General features: G+C 36.5%; 1 protein-coding gene across 2 annotated transcripts in view; it reads left to right on the forward strand.

Moving 5' to 3' along the window:
• Positions 1 to 22,002, forward strand: part of LOC100373669 (RNA-binding protein 12-like) — a 28,069-nt gene that overhangs the window by 2,560 nt on the left and 3,507 nt on the right. The window contains exon 2 of one of the 2 annotated variants that reach the window (XM_078010474.2): positions 17,320 to 20,285. In XM_078010474.2, coding sequence (XP_077866600.1) covers positions 17,330 to 20,281 — 2,952 coding nt within the window. In that variant the 5' untranslated portion in view covers positions 17,320 to 17,329 and the 3' untranslated portion in view covers positions 20,282 to 20,285. The remainder of the gene's footprint in view (positions 1 to 17,319; positions 20,286 to 22,002) is intronic. The other variant, XM_078010475.2, reaches the window with a different exon arrangement.

A 22,002-nucleotide genomic window follows, 5' to 3' on the forward strand; every position in this document is an offset into this window, starting at 1 on the left:
CAGTAACTTTGTCTCGCCTGTTAGTGTATGTTGCGTAAAGAGAGAAGAAAGTAGTTTGGACCATAAGCAAGCTTCGTGCGCTGTGGATGTTTTTGCAGTTTGGTTAATCTTGTAGGAGGGAGTTGTGTGCTTCACAATTCATATGCACAATTCATATTGAACAATGTAAATGTAAGTTTTCAACCTTTGAGGTGTACCAGTGTGAACTGTCTTGTTTTCAGTTTGATTACCTGCATTTTGCTAATCAAGAATTTATAAGCTGATGGTAAAATATGTTAATCTATCGGGTATAATATAACAGCTAAACTTCAGTTTAATGGAAAGCAACTCAACACTTCATTTCACAAAATTTCATTTGTGTTCAAGCTACAACTACACATGCAATGGAATATATTGACAACTCACACTTGTAATTTATTATTAAACTGTTGGTTTTTCTCGTAAATCTTGCACATGGAGTTCAGCCACGTATTCTGTTGAAGATACAACTCTTTCAAACTGTCTTTAACACCTATCGCTACATTCGTTGTACATTGTAGGAAAACTTATCAATATCATACTAAGGAGGAATTATTAGAATCGGCAATATATTCATTGGAGTTGGTAAATATTACACTGCTGATACACTAAAATGTTTAAAAAGAGTTTAGGAAGTGGTAGACACATATGGGCAAGAATACTACACATTTACATATTCTCGTAATCTTTCAGCATATGTATTATTCTCGCTATTCGGTCAGTTTCTTAAAAAAGAAACGTGTTTGATTAATGGATAATTATAATGGCAAGTGTTAAAAATACTGATATTCAAAAGCTAAAATTACATGTGTGTACAATGGCATTGGTGGTATATATCACCAGAAAGCAATCTAAAACATGCAACTTTGATTTTTGTTCTCGTGTTTTACTGAAAAGTGTGATGATTTGCGTGATTGAACATGCATTATATCATTACAAGATTCTCAACAGATTCCCTAAAAAAACTAGATGCCGTCTATGATCGTGATCTATCATCTGTCTGCTTGTTTTACCCTACTGGTCAGCAGTGTATTCTTCAAGCCATATTGACGCATCAGAAACAAGGGGATTCTGATTGACACAACCAGAGAACTAGAAATAGCTATTTTTTGATGCAATCATAAAATATAACAAAAGAGGAAAATAACTTTCGCTAAAAAAGTTTTGATAACACAACACATCGTAAAACTAAAGCATGAATTTACTGGTTTAAATGTCAATGAATGACTCGCTCAATTTCAATTTTTTGTGTGCAACAAACCACAGTTTGCCACACTGCAGGTCAGTCTATGCATACGCATTTTCACGGTAATGTACTTATGTGATAGAGCCAATCAGATGACATGGAATTTTGTGCTGACTACGTAGTTGCATAGCCATTTACCAGGCTAATAGGGCCTTTGACAAGCCAGTCTTCATTATCGGCTTCGTTAGTGTATTTAATCGGACACAAACTCAATAAAAAGAGGTGTTTTTCTACAAGATTTTTACCTGCCTGGTATTAACCAATCAGAATGCTGTTTCGTAATGACGCAGTTCTCCAGGAGTTTCTAGATATTGACTGGCACTTTTTTTTAACACAAATGCAAAAGTTTATTCACTGATGTTAAAAACACTCTGAAAAAAAGGATATTTTTAAAAACTGGTGATTCGCAATTTTTGAAAGGTAAGCTGAGTGTGGGAAAAAGTATTTAACATCTTACATGGTTGTCAACAGCCTTTACAGGGAATGGTCAATGCCTAATTTACTAGTCCACACCCTTTTCACAAGTCACAATAGACACAATTATTAGGCGCAAAGTCTGACGGAATCTACATCATACTCGTTGGTTGCATACATGCTTGGGAAACTTAAATACCGAGGTAACAAAAAATCTGCTGTTTCCAGTATGTAATCAGAATATTCATCAGAAAAATACATGCATGTGCATCACCTTTGCTGATCAACTGCACTGTCATGCATATTACTGTAAATGTCTGCAAAAATTCATCTGGTAGATATTAGACTATATTGCCATACATGTTTGTATAGTTCACTGACTCTCCAAATATCCTTACAAATTCCATGCACATTCAAGTCTTCCTCCTAATGAATATTACAGTTAATTTACTACTGCATTCATTAACTTCCAGTATTCTATTGAAATGTGCTACATTGGAAGTGTGCCCCTGTGGCATATCTTGTGAATGAAAACTGAAATGACTTAGCAAAAAAACATCTCGCATCTGATCATTGAAACCGTTAAGTAGTTGGAAATTTTAACAACTCTGGCATTGTCCTGTAGTTTGATTACTGTATATCAGTTGGTGAACGCATCATAAAACACCATGGAGGAAAGAACTGAACTGTCATGCTGTGCCATGACTTCACTTGATTTTTATGCTCAATATTGGATTGTGTATTGATCCAATTCTGCATTATTATCCGATAGTTGTCAACCATGCTCTTCAGAGCAGTTTGGATTTGTATATCGGATTTTGAAGATAAGAATAAAACTTGCATACCGTTCTAGATACATCATTTAAAACTTATATTCGCATCTACTACACCATACCTCAAATGGTTGATCTGTACCCTGTTAACCTTATAAAATACAACATTCTCTTCTTTCACACATCTTGCTTGTTTTTCCAGAATAGATGTCAAGTCTTGTGGTTAATTCGTATGATTATGATAAGACAAAATGGCACCGATATTTAAAATATATAATGGTTGAATTTTCTCAAACAAAATAAAACATTGTATTCAACCATGAAATGAACATGGAATCGTAAATCAAATTGACCAATAATACAGCGAAAAATTCGAATGACAAAAATTAAAACAATTCTTGTAATGTCAAGTTGGGTGCTAATAATCTGTAGTCTGTGTATCCTCAATTACAAGAAAAATGTGAAAAAAGTTTGATAAGTGATATACAAATCTTCGTCTTCTGAAGTTGACAGTAATGGTTACTACCGGTATGAGAATACATTTGATATTGCGTTCGTGCAAGAGTTTAAACACTAAGTTTATGACTATTACCGTAAATACAGCTCACTACACTGCATGGTGGACTAATACCTTTCACTACATCGCTCGTGCATTCCAGTAGAACTTATTGTTGGCAGGTAATAATAATCCTATCAGTCGGTCGTGCTGTCCAGAATTTACCCAAAATCGTACTTGCCGAGCTTCAAATCTGTCAATTCAATATGGCATCTCGATAATATCAACTGCAGTGCCATGGTTGTGATTTGATACTAGCGGTCTTCATAACATGAATCTAGAATCCAGTAATGTCATAAGAGTGGAATAACAGAATGATATACGAAATTGATAATATTTCAAAGACTGTTACAGTATAGGGTATCGGGAGAAAGCGAAACAAATGTTTCAGCTTTAGCTCATATGCACGCAATCATACAGAGTAGCTGTTCATTGGTTTACAGGAGTTTTCATGGTGCAAGTTTTGACTAGTGTTTTGCTTTCCATGTAAAGTGAAATCACATGGTACAATTTATTTTGAAGAAGATGTTTATGATCAGACTTTGGATCTGTTAATGTGTATCTGCTTGGGGGGAATGGACTTGCATTGTCACAAAAGGAACATTCTTTTTGGAAGGGAGGATGGTTAGCTGATTACATCTACTTGATTCTAGTTTTGATTCTTAGGTGGCATGATTTCCATAAATGCACTATCTACATTAATCCTGCTGAAAGACAATGAAACTCAACTATATTGTCTCGTATCACATGCCCATGAATTTTGAATATTTTTATGCCTCCCTTTAATTCTAACTGATTTGTTAATTATGGAGGTTTGGGTTGAATAGAATTTAGTTTTTTTCATAGAAAATGCCCTTAAAAAATATATAAATAAATATAAGACTAATGGCTGAACGAATGGGAACACAGAGTAAACTGATATTTCTAATGTGTGGAATTTTGCACTGTTCACTTTTCTATCTTCACAGTTTTCTGGTTGATCAAGAAATGTTTAGTATAAAATGAAGTGCACAAAATATATACAGTGGTCGTAAACAGTTAAACACGTCTTGAGTTTCAAATGTGTAATGATAAAAAAAAAACTACACACAATAAAATTACTGGTCTGATTACAGGGTTTTTACTGGGAGAAGAAAATGAATGTTTAGTTCCGTGTATGGCATGTTCTTCAAATCATACTATTTCACCTTGTGATGTCTGCTAAAATTATTGGTACATTGATGCAATTCCTAATATTACCAAATCAGTTTTCTCACTGCATTGTATATACATGTATGCTGGATAATAGTAGCATGCATGAATTTGGTCCAAACTTTCATCAAATCATTTATGCATGACAGGATTGAAAAATACTCTAGCTGCTTTCTGATTGGCTTCACTGATGGGGCTGGGTAAGAAATCGGACACAATCTTGTTAGTCACTTTGACTTGAGCCCAAACTACCTTATAAAGGGATGGCAGTGAAGTTGTATGTTTAAAATGGCTATTGAGAATAAAAAAGTCTTTGCATATGTTTTTACACATGTACCGGTAATATCCAGGATTAATTTGGTTCATGAGTTCACTAGAATCTCACTATATCATGGCAGACCTTTTTGCCTCAAAATGGCTGGTGCTGCAGTACCTGAAATGCACCCAATGCTTGGGAAGAACAGTGGTAAATTATCTTGACGATTACGAGTACTGCTGTTCGAATTTCATTTGAATCATTCGTTGCTCAATGAGAACTTTTAAACATACTTTAGATATGAAAGTCATTTTCATATATCTTGACAACCAAAACTGCAATGGTTTTATATGAAAAACTTGGATTTATTTGAATTAAAATTATTCAGATACTACAGTATAATCTGAAGAGCTGATTATGGTTTTGCCAAAACCTGTTCCATAGCAGCTGCACATTCTAGAACTGTCTGCCCACAATTAATTGACATTGCAAATTTATGTATATAGTTGCATTAAGCTTGTATCCCCTGCATGTACTCCTGATGGAGTACCCTGTTAGTTGAAAAAATGTTGTCGTTGGATATCACAATAGAAGACAGGATTCAGTCTGGTTGTGTATTGTATATTACGCAGTTATGAGACAACGAGACAGTATTTATTCAGGAATATGACATGCATCAAAGAGCATCAGGTAGAAACAACTACATAATTACATTGAATCACTGTTTATGTAGGCAGCCAAGGATTCACACCATGTAAATAAACTCTGGCTGAATTTACCCTTGAAGTGTGTTCACTTTTACATTAGTACTTATAACCTTGAATAGTTAAATGGCGTGAAACAGTCAAAGGAGTACAACAATACTGCGACTCAAAGCGAAATTAAAATGAAAGAATAATTAATATGAATAAAGTGCTCCCGATGTACTCCCGGGGACAAAAGAGAACTCTTGGAAATTAACTATGGGAAATTTAATGTACGTTATGGATTCATGAAAGAAAAAATATGGAACTAGGAGATGATAAAGAGTTCATACATCATATTCATAGTAATAATAGCTGTAAAAAGTACAGGTCAGATTTATGCAAATAACTTTGTGGTTCAGTTCATTGATCATAGGATAGTATCTTTATTCGTTCTTTTGCTTGAATTGCGGCCTTGCGTTGAGGACGTCTAGTGATGTCGGCATTGATTTGCATTGTCATTTATTATGTCCATCGAATTAATAGGCGAGGATGTTGGGAAGGTTGGGTTCGACATTCCCTTTGGCAATGATGTTATGGTTGTTATTGCTGGTTTCCCTTCACTCGTTTCCAGTAGGTAGAGTTTGGTAATTAGGCAGTTCGTTATGCAAAGTTTTGTCTTTATCTCAGCGGCTCTTACGATCCCATCTGCACCGGGCAGTAGACGCGTAATTTTTGACATGTGCCAGTTTACGCGCTTTTTGACATCACTATGGATGAGTACAATGTCACCGACTTTAATAGAGTTCGTTTTCATACCACTCTTGGTGCTGTCATATATTCTGATGACCATCTTTTCCAGAACGCGCATCGTCGTTCGGCGAGGTGTTCATAGCGGCTGTTGAGTTTGCGATGAGTGTTCGTCGTATATTTAGTTAAATCGCTCGAGTTACTGCACAGGTGAATAGGCAGACATACGCTTCGGATGTACAGTTATTGTGAGGGTTTTTTACATGCAACGCATCAGTATAATCTACACTACTACGATATTCTGGAAGCGGTGTTGTAATGGGTTTATTATATGGGCGTCTGTCGACCTTATTACATGTAACACATTTGTGTAACGCAGTGTTAACGATGCGACGAATAGCAGTAATCCAGAATCTCTGGCTGTTATCATCACTTATGGACCACCGTGATTTAATCGCAGGTGTGTTGCGTAAACGATCTCTCTGGTAAATGGATGATTTCTGGATAACAGTATTGGATGTATAAGCATCAAAATCAAGTCCAGAATTGTGTATACGCCCCCAAGTTCGTAATAGCGAATCTTCGGCAATAAATAACTTGAGTTGTTTATTTATTGTACCTAGTTTCTTGACGTTCTTTCGTAGCACTAAAATAATGTCAGTATTCTGAACGTGACCATTCCAAATCATCTCTGCATTGATAATCTCTGTTGCCGTTTTTGTTGATGCGTGTTAGAGGCTGGTTCGTCGTTAACATTGAATGAAGCGGGTGTTGAGTAATAACATATGATAATTATTATGAATAAAGTGTTCCCGAAAAATTTCATTACAGTATTCCTTGGAAGGTAATGTGAAAGGAGAGAGGACAATTTTTAATACAGATTTAGATCTTTTGCTTCAAACCTCATCGCCATTATTTTTTTATTTCAACCATTCATCTCTTTCGCTTATTTAATCAACAAAACAGGTTTGACTCGCAATTTTTGGGACTGCAAAAATATCTTGCCTGCAATTTGCTACACGCATGAGAAAAGTGGCTACAATATACATGCACCGAATGCTTCACATGAAGTCATCGACCAGCAGGCCTGCTACCAGAAACGAAATACTTTTAGTTGTTTTCCAGCATGAGTTGACGACGCACTGCTCTGTTCCTGTAGTAAAATTGTTTCAGTTTGGAAAAGAAAAAACACGCCCTCCATACCAGACACTTTCAGATAAGTTCAATCAATTGCATGTGCACTGATGTGCGATGCTCCGAGCTGACGTGAATGTAATCACATTCCAGGAATGTGTACCAAATAAATAAATCAAAGCAAAGCAATCATGGAACATTTGTTTTAGGATATCCAAATGCTGGCATTTTAAGGGTGTAGTGGAGCTTATTGCAATTGCATAGCACAAGTAACATTCAGGTTATATATTTTTAGAAAGCATATTTTTGAAATATGAAATAAATATTCCAACAAAAAATGGGACCATGTGATCACTATGCAAATACGTTATTGAAGAAACCGAAAAAAGGCCACAGAAATTATGTTTGCGGTACTTAGAGTTACTATAAAAGGTTTGAATTCAATTTCTCAAATCGTCTACTGTTGCATGACCAACATTTTGACCTCGTGACACTTTTTTAGAAACATCTTCAGCGTTGTTTTGAAATATAATGTCAGAGTTCAGAAAGGGGAAAGGTGTGTCTAATACCTAAAGTCAGTGGTAGACAAACTATCTTTGCCAGATTTCATTAGCAGTTATCAGAGATTACCTATGCCAAAAATCACCGTCAGGGAGCAGGAAGAAATGGGCAATGTTGAGACACATCCCTAACCTAATTTCATCGTGAGGATGTACCATACCATAATATTATGTGCCTCAGGAAGAGTTCGTGATGACCAGGCTGTGGTAAACCCACCTAGCTGGTTAGCTTGGCAATACTTCAGTGGCCTTTCCCTATTGCTTGTCCACCCTCGACATAGTGATCACCATTCATTTTTGAGGTGGGAAATGTTTCTGATATTGACGCTTGTTGCTAGAAATCAGTTGGAAATGCGATTCAAAACCATGGCGACTTTGTTCAGATATTTTCAACAAACCATCCTTACATTTCCAACACAGCGTTCTGCTAGAAATGTAATTATTTAAAATGTTGATGTCAACCACGATGACGCTGTTTACCATTCCTTCATCGGCGTCATTTGCACTATCACCATGTGGGATCTTTAGAGTAGACAAGCTATAAACATTTTCTTCAGCAAGTGGTTGGTATTTGTCACCAGAAAAAGAAACTTGGACACCGGCTTTCTCTAATCATGACCGTTTCGCCTGTAGTTTGCCTTCCTCAGACATTCTTTTTATATTCTTTTCTTTGGCCCTCACTTCATAATCAATATATAAAAACTGGATAAAACGATTTGCTGTGTAGAAGACGCTTGTAAATAATGTTTGCCAAGATTATCTATGGATGTTGGTTGTTCAGGGTAGCGATTACGTGCAATAAGTAAATTAGATGATTGTCAATCACTTGAAGTGTGTGTATTTATTCAAATTAGCATCTTTGTTTTCAAAACAGTGATACTTGAGTTTCCTTTTGATTATAAAAAGCTGTTTTTTTCACCCTTTTAAACCATCGCTACAATTGTTTTCTCGCTACAAAAGTTGAATGCATGCTTTATGTATTCTTATACGAGAATGTGGGGGGGAAAAAAAGTATATTTGATATTTTCAAAAAAAAAACATCTACTACATCCTTGAGGCTAAAATTGCACATTTTCACCATTCCAGAACTGGATCTCAGACACCTGTGGACAGATTTGGTATTACATACATTGAACACAATGGGACCCTTTATTGAAGAATGCATTCAGATTCAAGATTGAAGCTTTACACATGCATCAGACATAGCCTTCATATACATGAGCATTTTTTAGCCTCCACCTGGACAGAGTCCGAGATGGGTCTTGTAGTTTTTCCTTCGTCAGCCCGTCCAGAGTGATTTCTTGGAGATGGCTGGACTGCTGCTTTTTCTGAACCTGGTACAAAGACATAGTGGTCAACCATACATGTGCGCGTCAATTTTTTTCTCCCGATTCAATCAAATATGGCCGACTGGAGGCCATTTTTAATGCCAAAATTCGGTCCTTTTTTGTCCATCGTCATTTCTCGGAGAGGGCTTGATCGATTTTGTTGAGACTTGTTACAAAGACAAAGGGACCACCCATACAGATGCACATTGTTTTACTTTTTTGAAATTATCAAATATGGTCGACTGGCAGCTATTTTGATTGTTAATCATTGCTTTTGTCTGTCCATTGACATTTCTCAGAGATGCCTTGGCTGATTTCAATGATTCAAAGACACAGTGAGGAGGTATACATATTCACTTGGATTTATTTCCTGATTTGATCAAATATGGCTGCCTGGTGGCCATTTTGAATGTCAAAATCCTGTAAAATCCAGTTTTTTGGGCGTGTTCATTTCTAAGAGATGCCTGGCCCGATATAGCTGAGACTTGGTACAAAGACAGAGTGATCACTGGTACAGATGCACATTGATTTATTTTTTCAAGGAATCAATTAATGAGCTTATTTGCATATTTAATTATTAATTTGAATTCTTATTAATATTGACTTTCAACTTAATTAATGAGCTAATTTGAATATTTAATTAATTTTGAATTTTTGTTAATGTCTTGTGAACTTATTAATAGTTTATGTATTTGTGATTTAATATTGACTCAATTGAATTTTCAATTGATTGTGAATTTTTGTTAAAATAGATGCAAATTTTATCAAATTTAATAGATATCCTAGCTGTTAACTTTGAGTAACATACTTTTTATTTTCAATTTAATCTTCCTACCCGATTTTATACATATACATTCAAACTTTATAATTCATAGCCAACTATAATCACATCTGACAAGTGGGGGCAGTGTCATCTTCCGTTGACTTTAATATGGTCAAGTGGCAGCCATTTTATAGCTTAAAATGCATTGAAATCGCTCATTTCCACTTCCGGAACTAGATCTTAGTCATGTAGAAATGGATTTGGTTTAAACTTGGTACATTAAACACAATAGGATCGTAATGCACATAATTTTATTTCTCTTCTTCAAAATTGTCATACTTATGACACTGGACAGATCAAGTTCAAATTTCATGCGTACATCAGACACCATATCGGACATGTGCACTAACATTTTGTAGTATCTGATTCAAGATGGTTGAATGGCAGCCATTTTAGGCTGAAAATGCATCAAAACCACACATTTTTGTCAGAAATCGTGTCATGCATATACAATGTACATGAGCATTTGTGTCATGATTTTCATACTCGTTTCTAAATAGCCTCAACTGACTCTAGTTTCCATCCTATCCTATCTTATCCTACTCCGGTATGTAATACAAGTCTTGATGTAATAAATAATAAAGACGTACATTAAAGGAAGGAATTGCACAACTGACTCCAGTTGGTATCATGTCTGTCATACAAGTATCAATCACAATAAGTAATATCCAGCCTTTGTAACCCATATTTCAGGTATTCATTGATGAATTTGGTTAAAATCTGTTGCATAACGAAAATGTATTACATTTTGAGAAATTGCATGCATGAATCACTAGGCGTACAAATGTGTATTATGACTTGTATTTTTTTTTTTTTATCTTGCACTATTCTGAATATATGGAGAATATGATTTTGACATCAGTGCATTAGTTAGCCAAGGTTTAAGAGTATTTGACGCCTAAAAGTTGACGAGAATGGCATGCATGTATAAACCTTTCATCACAAATGAAAACAACTCTTGTACCATACAAATGTCATATTGCTGGTACATATGGTCACAGACTATACAAAAATCAGCGAAGTTGAAGCATTTCATTCAAGCTGTTTGTATGAGTGTTCCCAAGGGCAGTGACCTATTTAAAGCCTGCTGCACACTGCCTATCTGAGTATTATCATTTTGTGGGAGTTAAATTAATTAAAAATTATATAAATATTGATACCGATATGTTTTGTAATTAACAAGTTAATGCTGAACTCTCTTAGCACCTGGTTGTTTCTACCATACGACACTATATCTAGTACTCAAGTATTAATCTGATCTAGGCATATACCACAACACTATTTTTGGTACAAGATCTGATTGTGACTTGGTACCATTGCACATACATATATGTACTTTCCCTGTGAGTATACTTTAAAAGTTTTTCTCACAAAGGGTGTTGAAATTATTACAAAACATGAGATTTTAATCTATTACAAATGACCATGGATCAGAGGGAAACCATGGATGGAACGTGATCAGGATAGAAAATTAAAACAACCTGCTACAGTCGATGCAATGTGAAATTGAAATTGGTTTGGTTCAGTGTCTGAGCAAGTATGTTTTAGCACTACATATTATAAACAAAAGTTTGAAAACATTTTCACCAGCCTGTCTTCTGTTGCGCTCAGAATTTCGCCATGAAAGTTGCATGCATTCACCCAGTCACCTTTTCGGATAAATGACCATAGAATAGGGAGAAACCATGGATGGAACGGTGATCGGGATAGGAAAATAAAACAACCTGCTACAGTTGATACAATGTGAAGTTGAAATTGGTTTGGCTCGGTGTCTGAGCAAGTATGTTTTAGCACTACATTATATAAACAAAAGTTTGAAAACATTTTCACATGCAAGTCACATGTGTTCACCCAGTTACCTTTTTAGCTCCGCTGTCGACTTTGTCGAGCGGAGCTTATCATATGAGTGATTGTCCGTCATCGTCCGTGTCAATGTTTTACTTTTTCGACTTCTTCTTTAAAACTACAAGCCTGAATGCTTTGATACTTGGTGTGTATGTACCTGGGGTAGACCTCTCTTAGATTTGTTCATTTCATGATGATATCTTCAATTCTCTAATTTTGGTGAATATTTTTGTAATTTTTAGTAAAAAGTGATATTTTCGACTTCTTGTTAAAAACCGCAAGTCCAATTGCTTTGATATTGCATATATAGATGCTACATGTGGACCTTTCTCAGATTTTTTTATTTCGTGATGATATCTTCAATTCTCTAATTTTGGTGAATATTTATGTCATTTTTGGTAAATAGTGATATTTTTGACTTCTTGTTAAAAACCGCAAGTCCAATTGCTTTGATATTACATATATAAATGCTACATGTGGACCTTTCTGAGATTTGTTCATTTCGTGATGATATCCTCAATTCCCTAATTTTGGTGAATATTTTTGTAATTTTTGGTAAAAAGTGATATTTTTGATTTCTTGTTAAAAACCACAAGTCCAATTGCTTTGATATTACATATATAAATGCTACATGTGGACCTTTCTGAGATTTGTTCATTTCGTGATGATATCCACAATTCCCTAATTTTGGTGAATATTTTTGACATTTTTGGTAAAAAGTGATATTTTCAACTTCTTGTTAAAAACAAAAAGTCCGATTGCTTTGATGTTGCATATATAGGTACTACATGTGGACCTCTCTCAGATTTGTTCATTTTGTGTTGATATCTTCAATTATCTAATTTTGATGAATATTTTTGTCATTTTTGGTAAAAAATGATATTTTTGAATTCTTGTTGAAAACAACAAGTCCAATTGCTATACATACTTATACATATTGTTCATTTTCTAATGATATCTTCTGTTCTTTAATTGAAATGTACCTTGCTAACAGCGGAGCTATCTCAGCCGAGAGGCTGCTTGTTAGTCCCCGTTCGGACGCAGTCCGAAAACGGGGACTTATGTTTTGCCCTGTGTGCGTGCGTCCGACCGTGCGTCCGTGCGTCCGTGCGTGCGTCCGTCCGTGATCACCTGTATCTCGAACATGCATGGACCGATTAAGTTCAAACTTCACTCATACATCACACATTATATGGGACATATGCACATGCATTTTTTTCATGATCCGATTAACGATAGCCGAATAGCGGCCATTTTGTTTTAAAGAATTCAGTTCTGGATCCGTATCTGAGACATGCTTGGATTGATCGAGTTCAAACTTCACACACACAAGGTACATCATGTCACAAATATGTATGTGCATTTGTTTCATGATCTCATTAACGATAGCCAAATGGCGGCCGCTTTAAGGCCGAAAATGCATTGAAATCGCACATTTTCACCATTCCGGACCCGGATCTCAGTTATGCATGGACGGATTTCATTCAAATTTGGTACATACATTAAACATAATAGGACCTTGATGCACGTCATTTTTTTTTTTTTTCGGATCAAGTTCGAAATGGCCGACTGGCGGCCATTTTGTTTTAAAGAATTCAGTTCTGGATCCGTATCCGAGACATGTCTGGATTGATCAAGTTCAAACTTCACACACACAAGGTACATCATGTCACAAATATGTATGTGCATTTGTTTCATGATCTCATTAACGATAGCCAAATGGGGGCCGCTTTAAGGCCGAAAATGCATTGAAATCGCACATTTTCGCCATTTCGGACCCGTATCTCAGTTATGCATGGATGGATTTTGTTCAAATTTGGTACATACATTAAACATAATAGGACTTTGATGCATGTCTTCTTTTTTTTCGGATCAAGTTCGAAATGGCCGACTGGCGGCCATTTTGTTAAAGAATTCAGTTCTGGATCCGTATCCAAGACATGTCTGGATTGATCAAGTTCAAACTTCACACACACATGGTACATCATGTCACAAATAGATATGTGCATTTGTTTCATGATCTGCTTAACAATAGCGGAATGATGGCCATTTTAAGGCCGAAAATGCATCAAAATCGCGTATTTTCACAATTCCAGAACCGGATCTCAGTCATGCATGGATGGATTTTGTTCAGATTTAGCACAATGTGTTGTAAATATGCAGGTGCATTTCGGTCATGATCTGCTTTGAATGTATATGTCACTCAAATATGAACGGAACGGGGACGTGTCATTGACAATGACTTGTTGGATATAGTTTAATGGTCAGTTGAACGTCATCTGTAACTACCGCACACATAAAAGACTTGCCTCACATTATTCCATCCTTGACTTCAGATGTTCAATCCTAAAGTCTGAACAAATCCCTCTCAATCTTGACTGAAACGTGTATTTGTGGTCATGGAGCCACGTACACAGCTATAACTAACCATGACCGACAGTATTGTAATGGATCGGCAAGTCCAACCTGCTGTGGGCATTAGATTCTCTATGATTGATCAATCTTGTATTCCATTCTATTTATTTGCCAATGTAGGCAGACTGACAAATCTTTATACTGGAGACTCGTATAACATAGAATTTTTATAGATACTTACTTGTAGGAGAGAACTGGAAACTGAATTCCGTAAAATCTGCATTAGAAGCTGCATCTTTAATAGAAGTCTCTCCTATACTTTTTAAACAATTAACCAAACCAAACACTCACCATTTTTCATACATTTAGATGTTAATAGAAACCGCATCCTCTCTGTTGCATTGTACCATTTTATTAGAAAACGTGGCTTCTAATACAGATTTTACAGTAATTTGTTTTTATCATGCTGCGGTTATTTCTTCCAAGCCTCACTTTCAGGCCCACTGCAACCACAGAATATATGTGATTTGTCATTGATACGTTCCATTGATTTTGACAATCAGAATGTGTGGGGATGGTATTTGTCGTACATGATGAAATTATAAGGGATACAACTGAGGTTATTTTCGTCTAAAAACAAGAAGAAAGCATGTTTTGAACAGTCATTTTGAGTCCTCAAAATGATTACCAATCATGGGTTCATGCAAAATCAAAATGTTATTCCCGAGTTGTTTGTTCAATCTGTGAGTGTGTTTATGTGTGGGCATAGTGCTAATGATGTGAGTGATATCCTCTAAACTGTTCGATCACTGAGTGGGAATTGTCGAAATATACATGACTTGGTCACAATGCAAAACAAGCTGGTTGGCGATTTTCTCCGCTCAAAAAAGCATCGTAGGACATGAACGTGAAGCTAACTTAGGTTTATAACTAAAACCGGGCCCATATACGAAGTTCCCAAAAAAGACTTAGTCTTCAAAAGTCACTTTACTTTATTACTAGCACGTATTCTGTTATAATTATTATTTCCGACCGTTGTGCGATAGTATTGTCAAGATTCGTTGATCAAACACAGCATTTACAGTTCATATAAAGTTCAAAGTTACATTGATACAATGTCAGCGCCAGTAATCTCTTGTCTGTGCACAAGGTAATACATTTGGGGCGAAAGTATTCAAAAATCATTTTTTTTTCCCAATTAGTGACAGTATGACCTGCTTACCAGGTATTAACAAAATCAATCAACCAAAAAAAAAATTACAGAAGAGTTAAAAAGCTGTTACTGGTTAAAGTTTATCCAAACTTTGAGGTAAAATTTCTCGGTAATGAAGAAAGATATAAAAAAAACACTCAAGCATATATTAATGGTGGTGGCACAATTCACTGCGTACAAAAGATATGGTTGATTTTATGCAGGGGACTCCAAAATTCATTTGATTGTGACACCCTCATAATGCAACTGACTTAGCAGGCATACGCAACTGACATTTAGTCTGTGTGAGAGTATACTAGAATAGATTTATTCAGGGTCAGGTGTAGCTTGTGTCAAGTGATATATATTAATTCTTATGCTCACATAAGTGTCGCAATAACATGTATCCATAAAAAAAAATACTTGTGCTGGGAGGTTGCAGCGATTGATTGATCTGATTATAATAATACCCTTTTATGGTTGTAACACAAAAATACAAAGAGTCTACTTCATTGATAATGCCTAAAAGTTTTAATTCCTACAATCCTGAAGAAAGTTGGGCATCCTCTTCACATTGAATCTTCCGCTCAGGTATAAGTGCACACGTCTGACATGGTCGGTTTGAAGTCCAAGCTGCTATCACTTAGGTATGACTTGTACAACAATAATAACAAATGGAACTCACAAGGAATTTTATTTGATGACATTACAAAATCTTTGATCCAACTTTTTTAAAAAACACTCGTGACAATTTCTCATGACATGGATTCAAAAGTGACCAACATGTGGCCATTTTGTTTCAAAAGACACAGTTTGAACTTCACATGCACAATACCAGTATACATCATGTCACATGTATGCATATCAACTCATTTCATGGCTTGTTTCTTTGAATAGGTCACTGCTTTTTTTAATTGCATGAAATTGTAACATTTCACAAATAATACACCTATTTGGTGTTGGAGATCAAAAAGTACTATTTTCAATGACTTGTTTAATGTCTTTATTTTTCTGGCATGACCAATTATGTTAGAAGTTACTATTTTAAAAAAATACTTGTGCATCTAATTTGTTTTGTGATCTAAATAATTTTGATTAACTGACGTCCATGAAATGCCATCTGAAAACTAGAACTTGTGAATTGACCTCTGTTGATGTGTGCGTCTTAGACATGCCTGGACCAATTACATTTAAACTTCACACATACATTATACATACGATAATATTATACATATGGACATCAATTTGTTTCATGAACTGATTCAAGATGGCCGAATGGCGCCCATTTTTCTGCTGAAAAATCATCAAAATCTGGCATCCTGGATTACAGATAGATTTTGGTACATACATTTGACATTATAGGTCCTTAATTGCACGTCATTTTGTTTTTTAGATCATATTCAAAATGTCCGATTTTGTTTTAATGAATGCGGTTCTAGAGCCTTATCTCTGACATGCTTTGATTATGTTCAAATTTTATATTTTCATTATACATCATGTCATAGATATACAGATATATTGATTTGACGATCTGATTTAAAATGACAGACCAGTTGCCATTTTGTTTTAATTAATGCTGTTCCAGAGCAATATCTCTCAGTATGGACAAATACTCGTTTGACGATCAGATACAAGACTGAAAGCTAATCATTTTAATGTTAAATAAATTATCAAGCATCAGCTTCTGGATCCATATATTCTGACATGTTTCTGTTCGAAATATATTACTATAAACAAAACTATATATCTTAAATTTGATAACTAACTTGACTGTGCCATGCATTGTTAAGTACTAAAAATTGAATGTTAAAGTGGCTGGCCGATTACAATAAAACTAAGTGGAATGAAGATGCATATTGTTCGTTTTTAAGATCGAACTTGCAGGTGTTTAGTTTTATATTACAGTCCCAATTGGATCAACATTGCCGTCTCTCAACTTTTACTTGTAAGCTTAATATTTTGGTGACTTCATTTTAAAATATCGACACCTAAATTACAGACTGGGACAATGTCATTTACGGACTGGTCTACTGTGGCCTGGGGGGGTTGACTTTTGGTTCACGCACCTCTACCTAACTACCACTACCTTTTACCAACTCAGTGTTAAAATGCTTTGTTTTGACTCCTAACACGGGTTGTTTATTTAAATGTGTTGTTGCTTGTATCTAGACTTTGGACCTTCTGTTTTGCTGCAGGTACATAAACATGACAATAATAATCAGACTTCAAGGTCTTCCCTGGGCAGCTAGTGCATTGGATGTACGACATTTCTTCAAAGGATTGACAATACCGGATGGTGGAGTTCATATCGTTGGAGGTGAATCTGGTGATGCTTTTATCGCATTTGGTGGCGATGAAGAGGCAAGGAAGGCAATGCTCATTACTAATCAACCTCTGTGTGGCTCTAAAATTACTTTAATGCTAAGTAGCAAATCAGAAATGCAAAATGTTATTGCAGCAAGTAGAGCTGCTCAGGCTAGAAAACGTGGTGATCCTTTTGATGGAGCCGTTGCTGCAGGAAATGAAGGAAACATTACCCCTACACTTGATAATAGAGGTTTTGGTCAATCTAAATCAGGTTTTCCAGCTGAGCAATCCATTCAAGGAGGTCCTCCACCACCATACAAACCAAACATAACAGGGCAACATCCAACGCCTCCATATGATAGAAGAACAGAAACTGCTCCTTTGTACGGAAGACCTGATGATCGGCCTTTCCCACCCAGAGGAAGAGAACCAGTACCACATGGGCATATGGATAGACCTCAATTTGAACAACCTCCATATGATCAAATGCGAATGGGAGATCAACTTGAACTAATGAGCCGACCATCAAATCATGGGAGATCGGCTGAACCTTCACACTTCGGTAGGCTTGGTGAAGAGCCATTCAACAGAGATGAACCATTCAACAGAGATGAAATGCATCCTCACCACCAACAACACCCATTGCCGCCACATCAAAGTCAACCTGGCCAGCGCCTAGACCAACGACCACAACAACCACTTTTAGCAACTCCAATCATGCCTGGTGAAGGCCCTGCACAATTTCAGTCCCCTCTTCCAAATAATGAGGCATTTAACAGGAACCAAGTTGTCCCCACATTTGATCAAAACAGACCTGAGGAGCCATCTTTTAGGAATGGTAACTATGGAAACATGTTTAATGAAGAAAGGCGTTTTGGACCCCCTGACAGATCGGAGAGAAGATACCCAGATAATTTTTCAGAAAAGCCAGAAGAACCACCACATTTCAGAGATACAGGTGGAAGACGGAGCGAATTTCTCTTTGGAAATCAGTCTGAAAGATCGGGTGAACAACCTTATAGGTTTGAAAATAAGCATGGCGCGGATAGTAGACCTGATCGTGAGAGGAATCGTTATGGTTCTGGTTCTGGTTCCAAACATGGAGACAGTTCTAGGTACAATGATCAAAGGCACCGTGGATCTCATGATGATAGGGGAGGACGTAGTCGTTCTGAATCCCAATCAGACTCGAGCCATCGACATCATGAAAGATCTTTTATGGATGATCGACCCAACAGACCACAGTATCGAAGAGAAGATTCTGAATCATTCAATGAAGAAAAAAGAAGAGGAGATGATGGTTTTTGTGTTCGTCTTCAAGGACTTCCATTTTCATCTTCTGATGAAAATATAAAGAAGTTCTTCGCAGGTTTAGAGATTGATCGTGATGGTATTAGGATTTCAACTGATTCATTTGGAAAGAGAACCGGAGATGGTTTTGTGAAATTTAGAAACCAGATGGATCACCAAGAAGCATTAAAAAGGAGCATGAAGTATATGGGAACAAGATATATCAAAGTTATTCCTTGTCCCGAAAAGGTTTGGGCTTCATGTGGGGCAGATTTTGAAAGGCGACACAGTAGAGATGCTTTCCATTCAGACAGACAGCACCAAGATGCCCCAAACTTTAGTTCCAGAAGTTCCCATCGGAGTAGATCCCGTTCCCCCATAAGAGACTCTTTATGTGTATCCTTGCGAGGACTTCCATTTGTTACAAACACATCCCACATCTTTGATTTCTTCAAAGGTTTAGATGTCCCGGAAGAAAACATCTTTCTAGAAGTAAATGAAAAAGGAAATTGTAAAGGTGCAGGTTATGTTGAATTCAAAACGGTGCATGATTTTAGAAAAGCTCTTGCAAGAAATAGGCAATATATTGGAACTCGTTTTGTAACAGTAATGGCTATTGCAAAGGAAGATATGAAAGCTCAGATCAGATCACATCCTAACTGGATGCGCACCGTTTCACAAATGTCGACAGCACCTGCTACACCAACAAGTGATGATAAGAAGTTGCCATTAGAAGATAAAATTGAACCCCCTAAAGATGATGTGAAAGAGAAAGGCAGTTCTGAAAATGCTCCTAAATCTATTACAGATGAAGGTACATGTATTCGTATGAAAAACATACCATATGCTTCTAACAGAGGGGAAATCTTGCACTTTTTGTCTGGTATTGCCATAGTCCATCAAGGAATAGAGAGAACATATAATGAGAAAGGTCTTCACACTGATGAAGCGTATATCGAGTTTTATTCTGTAGAAGATGCTAAGAGAGCTGAAGCAAGAAATGAAGGCAAGATTAGGGATAGAACTATTTATATAACTAGGGTCAGTAAATCTGAAATGCTACAGCGTTTGAAAGATAATGAACCGCTTCAACAACTGGCATCTGAGAGAAGAGCTTCTATTGCAGCATCACGTGGTGGTCCACTGATTCCAGGTGGTCCACCTATGCATCATGGTGGACCAAATGGGGAAATGGGAAGAAGAGAATGGCAAAGACCTCCCCCTGACATGATGGGGCCTAGGCAGCATCCAAGAGAGGGTGGGTATGGCAATGATAGAAGGCATGAGGGAAGGCCAACAGGTGTAGAAAATTTAGGTGGTAGGGCGTGTGTCGTAGGAGCAACAAATATTCCCTATAGTGCTACTATTCCAGATATCCTCAATTTCTTCAATGGATATGGAGTACTTCCCGACTCTGTGCGGATACACTTCAATGATGCAGGCCGGCCGACAGGAGATGCTCTGGTAGCTTTTGATGGTCCACATGAAGCTAACAGAGCTCTTAGGGATCTCAACAACACCTTTATGGGACCAAGAAAGGTACAACTGTACATGGCATAAAAAGGTACATAAAAGACAATAATATTGTATCATACTTGATTCACCTGGCTTAAAAAAAAGATAGCAAAATTTCATTATTTAGATCGGTTCCATTTCATTAACAGTTTCCTGGATCTAAGGTCAACTGCTTAGCTTGACTTCTTGCCACAGAACTCACTTGGCAATAAAATCTAATAACATTACCACCACTATGTCAAATAGCTTGCTCTACTATGACATGAACTGCCTGCATCATTAACTCCACAGAAATGTTAGATTCCCAGTGGATTGTGTTCATAACTGTGACTGTGGACAATGAATGACACAGACCTTTACTTTCAAATTAGATGTTAGCAGTTTTGGTTTGCAATTGGCCATGATCCACGAAAAAGGTAATGTAGTCACAGGTATCTATTAAAACACTGGGAATACAAATTAGTTTGTTTTCTCCTGTCAATTTTCCCCCGTACTAAAAGTGTATTTTCTACATCTGCGTAGCTGTGGTGTGTGGTTGGATTTACTAGGTAGTGGCATATTGTAAGTTAACTGGTTGGTTTTTCTTTTGCTAATTTTTTTGATTGCCATATTTACTGTTAACAGTTCAGTGCATCCATTACCACACTTTGTAGACTGATAGTGCAGCATGATTACCATTTGGGGTGCACCAAAAGCTAGCCTATTCAGTGTGCATTCTGCTGTACCAACTACATGTATACAGGTGAATGTAAACCAACAGCCACATATTTTTAACCAGTCAACAACCTGTGTATCATAGTAAACCAACCACACTATCTGCCAACACCCTCCCTCATCTGTTACTCGTTAATGCATTATTTTGAGAACTACTTGTGCCACATCCAGAGAATTGTCTTTTGGTTGATGCTGATTTCAAAAGATTGTGACTAATCAATACAGTGTTCTTCTGAGAATATCTCGGCATAGATATTTTAGAGACAAACGAATAACTGAACAAGGCAAAACAAAAATTAATTAGCACTTGTGTATGCAAATTAGCCACAGCGCTTGAATATTTTCTCAGGGAGAACACAATGCATAGTAGTTCCATATATCTATCTTATTTCGCACTCCAAAATCCTTGTAGCCATAGCATCCTCAGGTGTCTCTGTATATGGTGGTGGTGGTAGTGATTCTCCCAGTAAATTCAAATTTATCTCTTAAGTATGCATCCTCTCTTAGATTGGCTTAAGCATAACATTTCACCCAAGTAATTGGAATGAAAATTGTGCAGATGTCAAATATCAAATGCATGCTATTATTTTTGATTTCTAGAATTGAATAATGATTAGAACAGCCATGTAAATGTTACAACATCATGGTAATTTTTACTGTCTCATGGCTGTACAAAGTGGCCTTCATAGTAATTGAATGTGATCTACTGTAAGCAGTTTGTTGGATTTCTTTATTTGATAAACCATGAAATACAGACAAATTATTTTCGTAATCCAAAACTGGTCACATTTTCCCTTACTTGAGAAATCTTTGTAAGTTAATTGGTGGTGGTCATCATGCCACTTGTGCGCCAGATATGGTCTCATATGAATGAAATTGTTGAATGCACACGCATCCTGTCAAAACAACTTCCAATAATGCACAGTTCAAAATGAACAAGGAAAAAGACGGTACCAAGATTTATTTAAGTAAACTTTAGGATCATGAACCTCCAGTATGTCCATCTCGCCCAGATTTTGCATACATACATGAATTTTTAGTAGAGCGCCATA

This window comes from Saccoglossus kowalevskii, chromosome 6, assembly GCF_978046115.1.
Source record: "Saccoglossus kowalevskii chromosome 6, keSacKowa6.1, whole genome shotgun sequence".
Taxonomy (NCBI): domain Eukaryota; kingdom Metazoa; phylum Hemichordata; class Enteropneusta; family Harrimaniidae; genus Saccoglossus; species Saccoglossus kowalevskii.